The sequence below is a fragment of the Prunus persica genome, chromosome G7, assembly GCF_000346465.2.
Source record: "Prunus persica cultivar Lovell chromosome G7, Prunus_persica_NCBIv2, whole genome shotgun sequence".
NCBI lineage: Eukaryota > Viridiplantae > Streptophyta > Magnoliopsida > Rosales > Rosaceae > Prunus > Prunus persica.
Window position 1 is genome coordinate 13061671 of NC_034015.1, and position 13798 is coordinate 13075468.

Consider the following 13798-nt stretch of genomic DNA (forward strand, 5'->3'; position numbering starts at 1 on the left):
AGAAGTCAGAAGGAGAGAGAAAATGGACACACGTAAAGCCCCAGGCATATCTAAACACAACATCTAATCACTAAAATCTGCTAATCAAACTCCAACTAAATAATGTAGACGTCAGAGAGCATTGGCTGTCATCTGCATAAACTCTAGGCATTGCATAAAGAGAGTTAGCAAGAAACTCAGCCTTTTGAACTAATCCAACTGCGACCGCTTATCTTTTTAATTCCCTGCTCTTCCATTTCTCTGCGGCATCTGATCAAACAGCCCGTAGCCCTCAACCAAATCCCCAACACTCGCATGCCCAGTGAGCAAAGTCGCGATTGAGGGCAAAAACGAACTGGGTAAGCTATTGGGTGAAGCTAACGATGAGCAGAAGAGGATGGTAGGCATGAGATTGAAAAAAGGTTTGTGCTTTGCATGGCTTTAAAATCTCTTCTTCCTCGTTAGGATTTTCGTCGCACAGGCACAGAGCCTTCTCACCTGACGACATGTCGTTTTGTCCTCTCCTTAAAACGGCAACTCCTATTCACTGGTATAAATATATTAGAGAGACGCCGAAAACCGAAACACGAGAGATATATGGCGGTGTGGTCGTATCCACCGACGCCCAAGCAGCTGGCGGTGATGGCGTGCTGTTTCGTGACGGGGGTGGCGCTGTTCGCAGTCGGAGCTCATCTTTCACTGGCCAACGTGGGCACACAACAGAACCGGGTCAAGGCTCGCAGGAATTTCGTCAAAGACCGACTAAGAAAGCTCCTAGATGATTAATTGGTTTGATGCTTTTCGAGCATTGAATTTTGTTCCTTTTTGTCTCACAGTTGAGTAAGAAATGTGATATTGTCAACTTGTCAATTTCAACTCTTGATTAAGTGATGTTTTTTTTTGTTCTAAGTTACTTGCCAATGCCATATAATTTTTCAAGAAAAACCCTGATCCTCAAAAGTCAATTCAACCAGCTGTTTGTTTGAGAAAGATGTCTTTGGTTCTTTTTCATGAATGCATCTTACCTAGTTGCATTTGGTCTGTAAAAACATCCTTGTCGATATCAATCTTTCCATAGTTCAGGTGTTCTTTAAAAACAGTAGAAAAAGATGCAAACTTGCACCTTTCGTCTTCATCTTGGCCAAAAGCAAAATGGAGAAAGGACTTGACCAGACCAGGCACTGGATTTCTTGCAAGATTAATGACATGTTCATGTAACTGACGTGGCAAAATGCAATCTTTTTTCAATTTTGTTTTCTCTATAATACGATGAGGAGCAGAGGAAAGGACAGACACTTTACTATTTGAACTTGCCCGAAGGCCAAAGAGAAAAGCAAAGCTCTTGTCCTTTGCCCATAAGTCGTCTGCTCAGCCACATTACATGCATTAAGCCACTACAACCAAAAGCACAGAGAAAATTCAAATGGAGATCAATCAAACCTTACCCTCCAAAACACTCGCCATCACAGACCCACCAGAGAACCCTTCTTTACAAACTCAACCGCCACAACAACAAGAGCAGCAGCAGCTAAAACGGCGTCGTTACATTGACAAGCATTCCACAGTGAACGGCCGTCACAGGCGGGTCAGAATACCCGTGACCTGTTGCCCCGGTATTTTCCGGCTGACCCAAGAACTGGGTCACCGATCCGACGGCGACACCATCCAGTGGCTCCTCTCCCAGGTCAGACCTGAGCTCGTCCTCCCTCCACAATCCAACAACAGGACCCGTCGGCTTCCACCCGACCCAGTTCCCCAACCCAATTGCAGATACCCGGGTGCAGCAGAAGATGGGTTGGATCACAAGGCAGTGGCTCGTCTTCCGAGCGTCACTGTGAGGGCTACTGTGGTTCAAGCATCCACTGTGTTCTTCGACACTCCAGCGACTCTAGGTAGCCACTTTGCCCAACTCTCTCAAATGGGTTGCTTTTATTTTCATATTTGGGGTCTTGTGGAGGTTTCTGGGGTTTATGGGATGCTTAAGATCTTTGTTTTCTTTATATTCTATGATTTGGTTAAGTGGGACCAGAATTTGTGGGTCAAAATATGTTCTTTCTGTATGAAGATTGGGAGATTAAGGGCCCACCACCCTCCTCCTTCCTTACGATTGTGGACCTGAGGTTTTGTTATGTACTCTGGGACCATGTCCTTGTAGGCCATTGCAAGTTCATATTATATTTTTTGATCCCCAAATATTTTAATTTCCCAACCATTTACAGTTTGGGTTTCTGTCATTTGTGGGTTGTTGGCAGATAAAGCAGAGAGACTAGTTGCTGGTGCAGCTGCATATGGATCGCAATTGGTTGTGTTTCCTGAAGCATTTGTTGGTGGTTATCCCCGTGGTTTGATGTTTGATTCTGCAACCGCAACTCTTTCGGCGGAGGAGAAGCAGGCCTTTGAGAAGTACTATGCCTCAGCCATTGATGTGCCTGGTCAGATTCCTTCCACTGAAGATGAAGTTTTCGTTTGAATGTGGTCTTCTGCATCATATTACCTTCTTGGTTGTTCTGAATGTTAGCATGTGTGACATTTAGAATTGTTGATAATCTTTCCCTCTATGTTTAGAAGCACTCTTAACAATATCAAGCTGGTTTATATCAAGTTTCTGGCAGTCAAAAATTTTGGTATATACTTTGTAAGAAGTTAAGAACTATTGTAAATCTTTTCTCAGATGCACATAGCTGTTTGTACCTTTATATGTGGTTGTCTTGACCCCTGGCTAAAGTTGGAAACTTGTGTAAGTTTAGCTTTCTGATAAACTATTGATTTGTTTTATCTAGTCAATGTCTTTGAATTATCAGTTTTATGATAAATCATTGATTTACTTTATCTGTGGCTGTTGAAATTCTATGTCATACATATAATACATTCTATCTTTTTTATTTGAATAATGAAGTTATCTTTGGTGTTTGATATGCAGGTCCTGAAGTAGACAGGCTAGCAAAAATTGCAAGTAAATATAAAGTTCACTTAGTAATGGGAGTAGTGGAGAGAGTTGGATTCTATCTCTGTAGCACAGTGTTATTTTTCGATTCATTTGGCCAGTGTCTTGGAAAACATCCCAAGCTACGACCACTGGCGTCAGAATCTCCGGTATGGTGTTCTGGAGCAAAATTGCCACTGTCTGTGTATGACACTGAAATTGGGAGAATAGGTGGCATTGTTTGTTGGGACAACAGAATGCCAGATCTAAGAACCCAATTATATGCCAAAGGTAACTATGCTATCATACATACTACTTAAAGAAACACTCTTGCTTAGTGTTTTCAACTTTTCAACCAAAATCACCATGACCATCCAACATAAGAAAAGGTTCCACTTATCTGCCGCAGCCATGGTCATGATTTCAAGTCCACTGGTTACTTTTATCACCTTTAGAATACTACGATTGTTTTCTTTAACATGGGACTCACTGGAATTTTAGTCCAAGAGTTCTTGGTTTCTGATCTTAGTTTCTTGCCCCTATATCATTAGGCATTGAAATATATTGTGCACCCACAGCTGAAGCAAGGGAGATTTGGCGCTCATCCATGACCCATATTGCCCTAGAAGGTGGCTGCTTTGTTCTATCTGCAAACCAGTTCTGCAGACGAAAAGACTATCCACTGCCACTGGAATGTGTTTCTGGAGATTCAAATGATGCGACATCCTTGGATATCATATGTGCTGGTGGGAGTGTTATTGTTTCCCCATCAGGAACCATATTGGCTGGACCTAATTACCAAGGAGAATCCCTTATCTCGGCTGATCTAGGTATGAACAATTTGTTTCAGAAACATGTAAATCACAGTTAGGATGATATGCAAGCAGCCATCTCTCTTTCTTCCTCACACACACACACACACACACACACACACAGTTGAGATGATATCTAAACTACTATTTGATGTTCTTAGATCTTGTAGAGATTGCTCGAGCAAAACTAGAATTTGGCGGAGTTGGGCTTGGGCACAACGCAGGGCCAAATGCTGTTGGTTGGAGGAGGACAAGCATACCGAATCCCGATTTGTTTGCTGCAACCGTGAAAACAGAAGTTTCTGATCATGCAAATGTGCTGTATGCATGACTCTGACTCTACCTTGTAGTGCCCCGACTCTGACTACTAATGTAGACTCTGCTTGAAAATAGCCACCTTAATCTACTAGAACTAGGAAGTATCTTGTAGTAAGCTTTTGAACTTAGTGACTGTTGTAGCCATATGAATATTTTTCTCCAGCTCATGCCTGCCTATTAGATTATATTGTACAGTTGATCAGATGTTGGTTAGATTAATTTGAAGTTGTAACATCTCACGATCTTTTTTGCTCTGAATTTTGGCAGCTCATGATCGAATCGGCCTCCGAAAGCTGTATCACAATCTAAATTCATCCAAACAAAAAAATAAACCATTTACATATTGGCATGAATTGTACAATGTGCAATGGCCTCCTACACCTCCATACATTATACATATTCCCGTGACCATTCCTCGATTTAAATAATCTCATAATATAATATGAACCAATATTCTAGACTGCATGATCCCCCCTTGCGTTGCATGTTTTTCGAATTAAATACTTTGTAAATCTAATCCATATTTGCATGAAATTGATTATAAAAACCCCTGGACGATTACATAGCGTTCAGAAATTCAATGGGTTTCTCATTTTCAGTCTACCCCTGGATATGCGCGTTTCATCTGTCACTGCACTATTATAATGCTGTTGGGTATTGGCTAATTATAAGTTTGTTGCCTCATCCTTAATAATCATACACAAAATTGATAAGTTACCCAAAAACCAAAAACAAATGGCAAATACATATAAGAGAAGAAGAAGAAAAACTGAAGGGCGAAAATTGAAAAGGAAATAACAAAAAGAGGAAGGAAAAAAAACACAAAAGCAAATATATAATATTTCTAGTATAAATTGAGACATGCATGATACACACTAGAAGCTTTTGTACAGGACAAGCTCGCTAGATTATCACAGCTTTCTTCGAAAAATCTACAACACAAGCATTTCAAGAGAGAATTGTCTAGCACAAAATGAGCAGAGATTGCTGCGACTTAGCAGCACCTGGTGATCACAAGCCAAAAGCATCGATGAGCCAAATCGTTTTCCACCAGCCTGGGCTATTACAAAACCACCGTGCCAAAACAAAAGGCTCTGACTATGGCAAGGCATCGGCAAAAAGAGAAATTTTCACCGTTTTGACCTTCTGCCATTCTGGCCTTCGCCTCTAGCTTCCCCTAGCCTAGACTTTGAACCATTGCCTTGCGCACTGGGAGGCCTATCTTGAAATGTACCGGTAGGATCCCGTGAAGGCCATGGCTGGCCCCATTGCCGTGTTGGACTAGCATGAACTCTAGCCGGTCCAAGCCTAGAACCAGACAACATTTGGTCCCTAAGACCCATTGATGATTTATACCCTTGCATTTCATCTCCGCGACCTTTTCCTTGCTCTTGTCTTTGCCTCTCCAGTTCAGGAAATCTCTCCCAATCTATCCCATCTCCTGAATTTTGGAGCTTTTCAGCTTGCATACCCCATTCCACTCCATCTGATACGCTTCTTTGCAAAGAAGTGCTTCTTCTTGGTGGCTTCCCAGATGTAGACTTCCTCCCTTTGACTTCTTCGACATCAAATGCAGCCCACCTTGGATCACGAGCAGCTCCAGAAGCATGAATCAAGTTGTAGCTTCTGTTGTTGTTGCCCATGCTTAACTCTATGGAATGAAGATCACTTTCAGCAGAATCCTCTTCACATTCTATTCCATCTTCAACTTCTCCTCCATCCTCATCTTTTTCATCATCCTGATGGGAACCAAGATGAGCTCTGCTTAGATACGCGGAAATTTCTTCATCATTCAGATGAGAAGAACCACGTCCCTTTTCTTTGGTTCTCTTACTTCCCATAAAAGCTTCAAGTTGACTCCTCAATATATCAACAGCTGCATTCTTCTCCTCAAGCTGATGTTTTGCCTCTGAGAGTTTCACTTGAGCTCTCTCTTCACGCAACACGTCTGCAAACTGCATCATCTCCCTTTCCTTCTCAACATCTTCCCGAACTTTTGAAGACTCCCTCTTCAATTCCACTGCTTCAGATTTATCTTCATCAATGTCCCTGGCTAATTCATCACATACTTGTTCCATTATCTCTCTAGTTCTCTTCTCACTCTCAAGTTCTTTCACCGCCTTAACAAGTGAGGCTTTTGTCTCTGCCAGTTCTTTCCCAAGTTTCTTATTCAAGCTTTCAGACCTTCTTCTCAGTTTCCTCTCTACCTCAAGTTCACCTGCAACAGCCTCAATAGCAGCCTCAACAACTTTGTGCTCTTTGCTTTTCCAAGCTGCCTTTTCTTCAGCAAAACACTTCATGAGATAATTGATCTCATTCTGGTCTGCGCGTTGTTCTTGGATAAGCTGATTGACCTGTAAACGAGCCCTCTCCAGCTCAGCATGTAAGGCTGAGATGAGGGCCATGCTTGAGGAAGGCCGATCTTCATTACCCCAAATGCGGTTGATAATTTTCAGTAGCTCTTTAGACGTGGTCAAAGCATTGCTAACATCCTTCAAATGAGTCTTGACTCCAACAGTGGAAGCAGTAGGAGTCTGGGCTCTAGATCTAGTCTCAACCTGTATAACAAAAAGATGAGAACAATACTATCATCTAATAATAATACCATCTGATACAATTTAATCAGAAACAAAAATCTCTAGTTATAACAACTTTGAAATGTTAAGAAAAGAGCAAGAGGAAAGCAAGGTCCTTTCCAAGAAGCAAGTAGATCATTGACCAATGTACCTCCATTAAGCTGCCATTGCGATGAGAATCCAACATTCCAGCATGGTGGTCTGTGAGCCTGAGCCTCTGTGAAATGGAGGGCGTCCTTCGATGGAAACTACCAGTTCCAGATCTCTCCGTCCTCTACAAAATGAGAATGCATAACAGGTAAAATTAAGGGCAATTTCTCCACCATGCCTAACTGATAGTGACAAATAACAGGTACAATCAGACTTGCATTGATCAGGGGAATGTATCACATCGTTTTAGAATGGGACACCTACAAAACTCCAAATTTAACAAAACCTAACAATCAACTGACTATCTAACCACAACATCAATTTCTCAATTCAATTCTATTAATTAATAGTTCAGAGAGAAAAAAAAACGCAAGCTTGCTCAAAAATTGTATGTTTGGTGAGACGTAAAAAACCCAAAGAGCAACTTAAAAACAGAAACTTTAAGCTAAACCCAACACACAAGTGACATAGCACAAAGTCTACAAACTACATTTTCCATCAGATTCCCGGAAATTCTCACCAACCAAACAAAACACGAAGCAAAGAGAAAACCCACCTCGGAAACAGGACTATGAGACGGATCGGAGAGATGGGGAGGCAGAGAACCCGAGTGCGCCGATCTCGCGATCCTTTCTCTCTCTCTGGCCTTACTATTCATAATCTCCATCTTCCTCAGCCTCCTCTCGTCCGACGACCCTTCCCTCACTCTCGGAGACGGCATGTCGTTCATTTCCCAGAGCGTGGCGGCGAGCTTCCTGGCAGACACTGGAGCTTGCTGCTTGGACCTGCCGGCGCCGTTCTGGGAGGAGGCGGCGTAGTTGGGGGAGTCCATGGCGCGCAATGCCGACGCGGTAGGTGACCTGGAGCTCATGAGCTTCCATGTGGGCACGGGCGTACTGGATCGGCCCCTCTTGCCCACCAGTATCGCCCTCTTGAATCTGTAGTTTTGGATGATCGAAGACGACGAAGAAGCTGACGACGAGCACCCTCGCTTTCTGATTTTGCCAGGGATCAGCAGGTCCATACCCAAGCCGTTGTTCTGCCTCGGCATTTTCACTTTTTCGAAAACCAAAAATCAAAATAAAAAAAGAAAACGGAAAAAAATTGAAGTTGGTAGATTTGGGTTCAGGGTGTGATGAAACGCACTGTCTGGTTCATGGTGGGAATGAGAGGAAAACGAGGAGTGAAACCCTAGAAACTTATAAGAGGAGAGAGAGAGAGAGAGAGAGGTTTGATGGCTCCCACTTAGCTCAAGTTCCAGATTTGATCAGTACAGAGACAGAGTGTTGAGCTTGTGCAGGGGACTTTCTCCTGTAAAGGGGCTAAAGAGGAAAGGGAAGGCGGAAGGCGCGGGAATGATTGGGTGAGGCCGAGAGTAGGTGAGACTGAAACCGCGGTGTGTAGTTATTGGGCGGCATTAATTGGGCTTTTCTTTTCCTGGGTTTTAATGTTTCGACCAATCGTGTGGCTGTGGTTTCGCTCTACTTGTTTTAAATTTGAAGTGTATTTATTAGCGAAAATTAGGTGGATTTTTTGGATTTTAAGCTTTGGAGTTCCTTCAACAACAACCAGAAAAGAAAAAAAAAAAAAAACTTTGGGGTTCCTAGAGTTTGAATAAATAAATAAATCCAGCAAGCACTTTCCACTTGGATAAAAATCCGTCCACTTTGGTTGTTTTAGGAAAAAAGTTAAGAAAAATATTTCTTTATCTATGCATAATCAAACATTCGAATTTGAGACTTCTTCTATTATTAGTAAAAAAAAATCATTAGACCAAAGAGTAATAAGACAACAGTGCATTGGCCTCGAGTTGAGTTAGGGCGTAATTTTATTCTCTAGAATCTTTGTTAAGAGATGTTTATCTCATCTAACATTCCAAAGGAGGTCAAGTAAATACAATTTAGAGGCAAAAAATAGTACCAAATCAGCAATCAGTGTAAAAAAAAAAAAAAAAATTGGTGTTTCAGATGAATTTTTTTGTTTGTTTGACTGGAAGATTGTTGTTTAGAATTTGATTGCTTGCCATCGAATTTTAACATAATTATTGCAATTTTCAAGGCTGAATTTGACATGAAGCGTAGCGCAACTTTAAATAATGACTCAAGTGCAATGATTTTCAATTGTGTGCAATTCAAATTTCACCCCACTTCTACCAGTTTCACCTTTTCAAACAAATAATTTTTTGGTATACAATAAGGGAAAGGTAAAGATTCCTCCTTCGATCACTGGAGACCTTCAAACTTTGCCGGTCAATTATATATATATATATTGGTTGGAGACTTGAAGTGAAGAAACAATACTATTGTTTTGGTAATAAAAAGAATACTATATTTGTTAGGCCATTCTAGGATGTCAATGAGCTGCTTTGGTATGGTTAGGTTAGGATTCTTTTCGATTTCAGCTAAACCCATAATATATATAATATACGTTTCATTTGACTAGTGAGTTTAAAATGAGAATTATAAGTTTCATTTGACTAGTGAGTTTAAAGAATTTTATACTTGATTTTGTTTGCTAATGTTCCCTCCAAGAATTTACTCTTTGAAGATTTATATAGGACGGTCGTTTGATAATCATTTTAATTTTAATTTTTAGTTTTTTATTTTTTATGTTAGAGTATAAAGGAAAATAAGAATGAGAATGGGAGTGAGGATCAATTGAGTGATTTTTGCATGTTCCGAGTACACCACGTGGCTAATGTACCATCCAATATACATGAAACGTGTGGAAATATTGTCTAATACACATAGGACATAAAAATAAAATATTTCCATATGTCTTATGTGTATTGGATGGTACACCAGCCACATAGTATATTCGGAACATACAAATATTTCTCTAAATTGAGATAGAGAGGGGAGGATGGGAGAAGGAGTAACAAAAGTGAAAACAATTTCAAATAAATTTTAGTTTTTAGTTTTTGTTTTCACTTTTATTACTCATCCTCTCATTATTTTCCCTCGTCTTCCCTCTCAATCACTTCACTCTTATTCTCACTTCCATTCTCCCTATTTTCTCTCTATACTCTAACTCTACTACAAAAACTAAAAACTAAAATTGAAATGGACATCAAACGGGTCCATAAGTTTCGTAATTTTTTTTTGGGCTTCAGCCTTCCTTTTTATCAAACAGAAGAATTGTCTTTTATATTAAGGCTCGAAAGAAAATTAAATATCTAAGTGATTTTAAGGTTGTGATAACATTTTATCAAGTCTAATAGTTATTCTATTCCTAATATTAAAATAAATCTCAAGTACGAATTCCCTTATTCTCGTTGATTTATATAAAACCTTGGGCACTCATTCATCTTGTACTCTCTATGTGTCACGTGGAACATTTGACGTTGGTGAAAATCAAAGCCTTCATTCAGTGTTTTTTTTTTTTCTGTGGCTATAATCTTAAAGGCTATATACCCCTACGCCATACCATATGCCCTGTAAATATAGTATGTAAAGGTTGAATTGGATTTTACACACCAGTGCCATAAACATAGACTTTTATGAGGTACTTGTCCATAATTTTCCTTGCTTCAAAATGGTGCTGATGTTGCTCCTCTTATTTTGCCCTTGCACTCAAGATACAGGCTTTTGTCAACAATGGGACTCTTTTATTTATAACCTAATTGATGCTAAGAATAAGAGGTTCAAAACCAGCTACATCCCATGTGGTTTCTTTTTCTAAAGACCTAGGAAGTCCCTTTGATTGATGTGTTCAAGGAGCTAAAGAGAGGAGAAAAAAAAGGATTTAAGGACAACTCACATGCATAGGTTTCTGTTTCTGTTTCTGTTTGGTGGTTGGTTCCTTTTTAAACTTGTTTGTGATTAAACTGGAACCTTTGTTGGCCCACGAAGAAAAATATAATTTTTACATGAACTTTTCTTTTACAAAGTTTGTCATAAACCCAATATTTTTTATCTACTTGTAATAGTCTAAACTACTCGTATTTATAAAAAAGATAGAACTCATGTATAAAGGAGAAGACACACTAACCCACAACAGCAATTTTGTCATATATTTAACATTATGTCAAATGACATAATGTGTCAACTAGTAACATCGTGTGTGGTCATGTAATTTATAATAAATTTCCGTGACAACCCCGAAAAATCTTTTTTTTTTTTTTTTTACTAATATACAAAAGCCACCATGCCAGTTTGGGAAAGAACAAAAAAGTGTTTTTTGGTCAAACGGAAAAAAAAAAAGAAAAAAAAAAGAGTTAAATGCAAACTCTTTGTAAGTTTAATATCACTATCAAACGAGAAATTCTTGACAAGAATGGCAGGCAGGCAGTGAACACAGCGATAGGGACGAGCATTTTGTACGGGAATGACTAGGCACTTCCATGTCCATCCAATTTTTTGTGTCTAAGAGTAAGAGGCTAGCTAATCCGAATAAAAACAAAGAGGAAAAGCTGGTTCCAACTGAATTTCGGACGGCAACAAGCCAATCTATCACGGCACAGTCACTGAAAATGGACAACTGAATTTTAATATTCATTTTATATATACATAGTAAAAGACAAAAATGATGAAACATTTAAAATACCCAAAAATGTTCTTAATTAATTCAAACATTAAAAATTAAAATTATTAATTAAATGAGAGAGCATGTTTTTATTCTTTTTGCCCTTTTTATCTATCTTGTTATCCTAATATACTAATATGAAAGAGCATGTTCTTATTCTTTTTGCTCTTTTTGTCTGTTTTTCTCAAAAATTTAGATTTAAACTTAAATTTAAGCAAAATGATAGGGAAATAAAAGGAGATATTATGAATCCTATAAAGAATTCTAACTCAAGTGATTAAGATCATTTATTCATGTACTTGATGTCTGATGTTCGATTCCTCACATACAGTAGGACGAATCATACTATCTATCACCCACCACACCACACCCCATATCAAAACTTAAAACGGACTTAATCACAGCAGGTAAACCCCATCTCCATGAATTACATGTGCTTTACTTCTCTACCCACCACTCTATTTTCCTTCTATTTGTGAGTCTCATTTCCAGAAAAAAGTAGTCAATTTTCCCAACAAAAAGGAAATCAAACTTTCCATTTTCATGATTTTGTTTTTGTCCATGACAGCCCAACTCCTTTGAATCTATCCTATAAACCTTCTGGACTTTGAATCTATCCTATAAACCTTCTGGACTTTGGAATCTCTCTCTCTCTCTGTCTCTCTTTCTCGGAGTTGCCAAGGCTTCTCACACTCTAAAATTCCAATTCTCTGTGCACAAAACAGAACCCACAAAAATGAAGATAACAAAATCATCCATGTCCCCATTTCTCTGTTTTTCTTTCTTCTTTGTGCTGCAGTTTCCTCTTATTTCATTTTCCAAAACCACACTTGCTGGTGCCAGGTTTCCATCTTCACTCATTACCCCTGAAAAGGTCTCTGCTTCTGCTCAAAACAAACTTTACAGAACCAAATACTTCACCCAAATACTTGACCATTTCAATTTCTACCCCAAAAGCTACCAAACTTTCCAGCAAAGGTATTTGATCAGTGATACATTCTGGGGAGGAGCCAAGAACAATGCTCCAATCTTTGTCTACACAGGGAATGAAGGAAACATAGAATGGTTTGCACAAAACGTAGGTTTTCTCTATGAGACAGCCCCCCATTTCAAAGCCCTTGTAGTTTTCATTGAGGTAAAATTTTGATCCCCAAATCAGATTCGAGATGATTTTGTTATGTTGTTGCACTGTCAATCTAGTACCTGATTAAGCAGGTAACACACCAGACTGTCTGGTAAAAGAAGGTTTGTATGCAATTTGAAAGCATATATATAAGATGATCAAATTTGCAGCATAGGTTCTATGGGAAGTCTATACCTTATGGGGGCAAGAAGAGCGTGGCTTATAGCAATGCAACTACACTTGGACATCTGAGCTCAACACAGGCATTGGCAGATTATGCTTCCTTAATTACTGATTTGAAGAAAAATTTATCAGCAACTGACTCTCCTGTGGTGGTCTTTGGAGGTTCCTATGGAGGAAGTATGTGATGAATACGTTTGATTGAACAGCTGGCTTGATTTGTTGTTGTCTTGTGATTTGTCGGGCGATCAAATTAATTTGAGTTTAAAATGCAGTGCTGGCAGCATGGTTTAGGTTGAAGTATCCTCACGTTACAATCGGAGCCTTGGCATCATCTGCACCTCTTCTCAATTTCGAGAATATAACGTCTCCATATAGCTTCCGTAACATCGTCACTCAAGACTTTAAGGTGTTCTCTCTCTCTCTCTCTCTCTCTCTCTCTCTCTCTCTCTCTTTTATACATATAGACTATGATTGCTAGAAATTAAAAAAACACTTAAATATCTTATCTATAAATGGTCCAATCCAATATTAATGGGCAATGCACGTCTCACACACATACCTATATTATTACTGTTCTGATAAAGTACTGTTATTATTGGGAGCATGTTTAAGATTTTTAATTACAGTATGCAAAGAACTTTTCTGAATAATTATGTTATTGTTTGCATGTGTATTAGAGTGTGAGTGAAAACTGTTACAAAGTGATCAAGGGCTCATGGGACCAGATCGAAAACACAGCAAACCAACCTGGAGGGCTTGAGCTACTACGAAAATCATTTAAGTTATGCAAGTATGACCACAACCCAACTCATAAGGCCTGGCATAATGTTAAAACTAGGCTTTTTTCTCCTCTCCTTTTGTCGTAAGACGTCTTTCAATTTTGAAAAGAGAAGTATCGATAAATTAACGGCTAGTTTAGTTTATTAATTACAAATTATTAAAGTTTGTTTTATTTCTTTCAGAAATAGCGTAGAGTATCTTGAAGATTGGCTTTCCACTGCATACGCTTACACGGCAATGACGGATTATCCTACTCCCTCAAATTTCTTGAGTCCCTTGCCAGCATTTCCAGTGAAAAAGGTCAAAGAAAAGAAAATAATAAAAATTTATTTTATTTTTTATATTTTTAGTTCATGAAGGTGCAAAATAGTAATTTGACTTTATTGGGGTGCAGATGTGTGAGGCAATAGATGATCCGGCGACTGATCGA

General features: G+C 39.1%; 4 protein-coding genes across 5 annotated transcripts in view; 3 read left to right on the plus strand and 1 right to left on the minus strand.

Moving 5' to 3' along the window:
* Positions 55-964, plus strand: LOC109950191. The gene has a single exon (XM_020568146.1). It carries the CDS (start codon positions 577-579, stop codon positions 763-765), a length of 189 nt encoding a protein of 62 aa, XP_020423735.1. The 5' UTR covers positions 55-576; the 3' UTR covers positions 766-964.
* Positions 792-4298, plus strand: LOC18770202 (bifunctional nitrilase/nitrile hydratase NIT4B). Of its 2 annotated transcripts, none has more exons than XM_020568145.1 (5): positions 792-1871; positions 2232-2411; positions 2900-3193; positions 3481-3732; positions 3876-4298. In XM_020568145.1, exons 1-5 carry the CDS (start codon positions 1403-1405, stop codon positions 4043-4045), a joined length of 1365 nt encoding a protein of 454 aa, XP_020423734.1. In that variant the 5' UTR covers positions 792-1402; the 3' UTR covers positions 4046-4298. The 2 variants fall into 2 exon arrangements, with proteins under 2 accessions (XP_020423734.1, XP_020423733.1); XM_020568144.1 differs by having other exon boundaries at positions 794-1871; positions 3454-3732.
* Positions 4902-8405, minus strand: LOC18771468 (uncharacterized protein At5g41620). Its single transcript, XM_007204553.2, has 3 exons — positions 7315-8405; positions 6760-6882; positions 4902-6590 (listed from the first exon to the last, which is right to left on the minus strand). Exons 1-3 carry the CDS (start codon positions 7807-7809, stop codon positions 5163-5165), a joined length of 2046 nt encoding a protein of 681 aa, XP_007204615.2. The 5' UTR covers positions 7810-8405; the 3' UTR covers positions 4902-5162.
* Positions 11496-13798, plus strand: part of LOC18771625 (lysosomal Pro-X carboxypeptidase) — a 4567-nt gene continuing 2264 nt past the window's right edge. Inside the window, exons 1-6 of the mRNA XM_007203754.2 lie at positions 11496-12417; positions 12576-12765; positions 12861-12994; positions 13266-13378; positions 13551-13668; positions 13763-13798. Of these exons, the coding sequence (XP_007203816.2) occupies positions 12019-12417; positions 12576-12765; positions 12861-12994; positions 13266-13378; positions 13551-13668; positions 13763-13798 (990 nt within the window). The 5' untranslated portion in view covers positions 11496-12018. The remainder of the gene's footprint in view (positions 12418-12575; positions 12766-12860; positions 12995-13265; positions 13379-13550; positions 13669-13762) is intronic.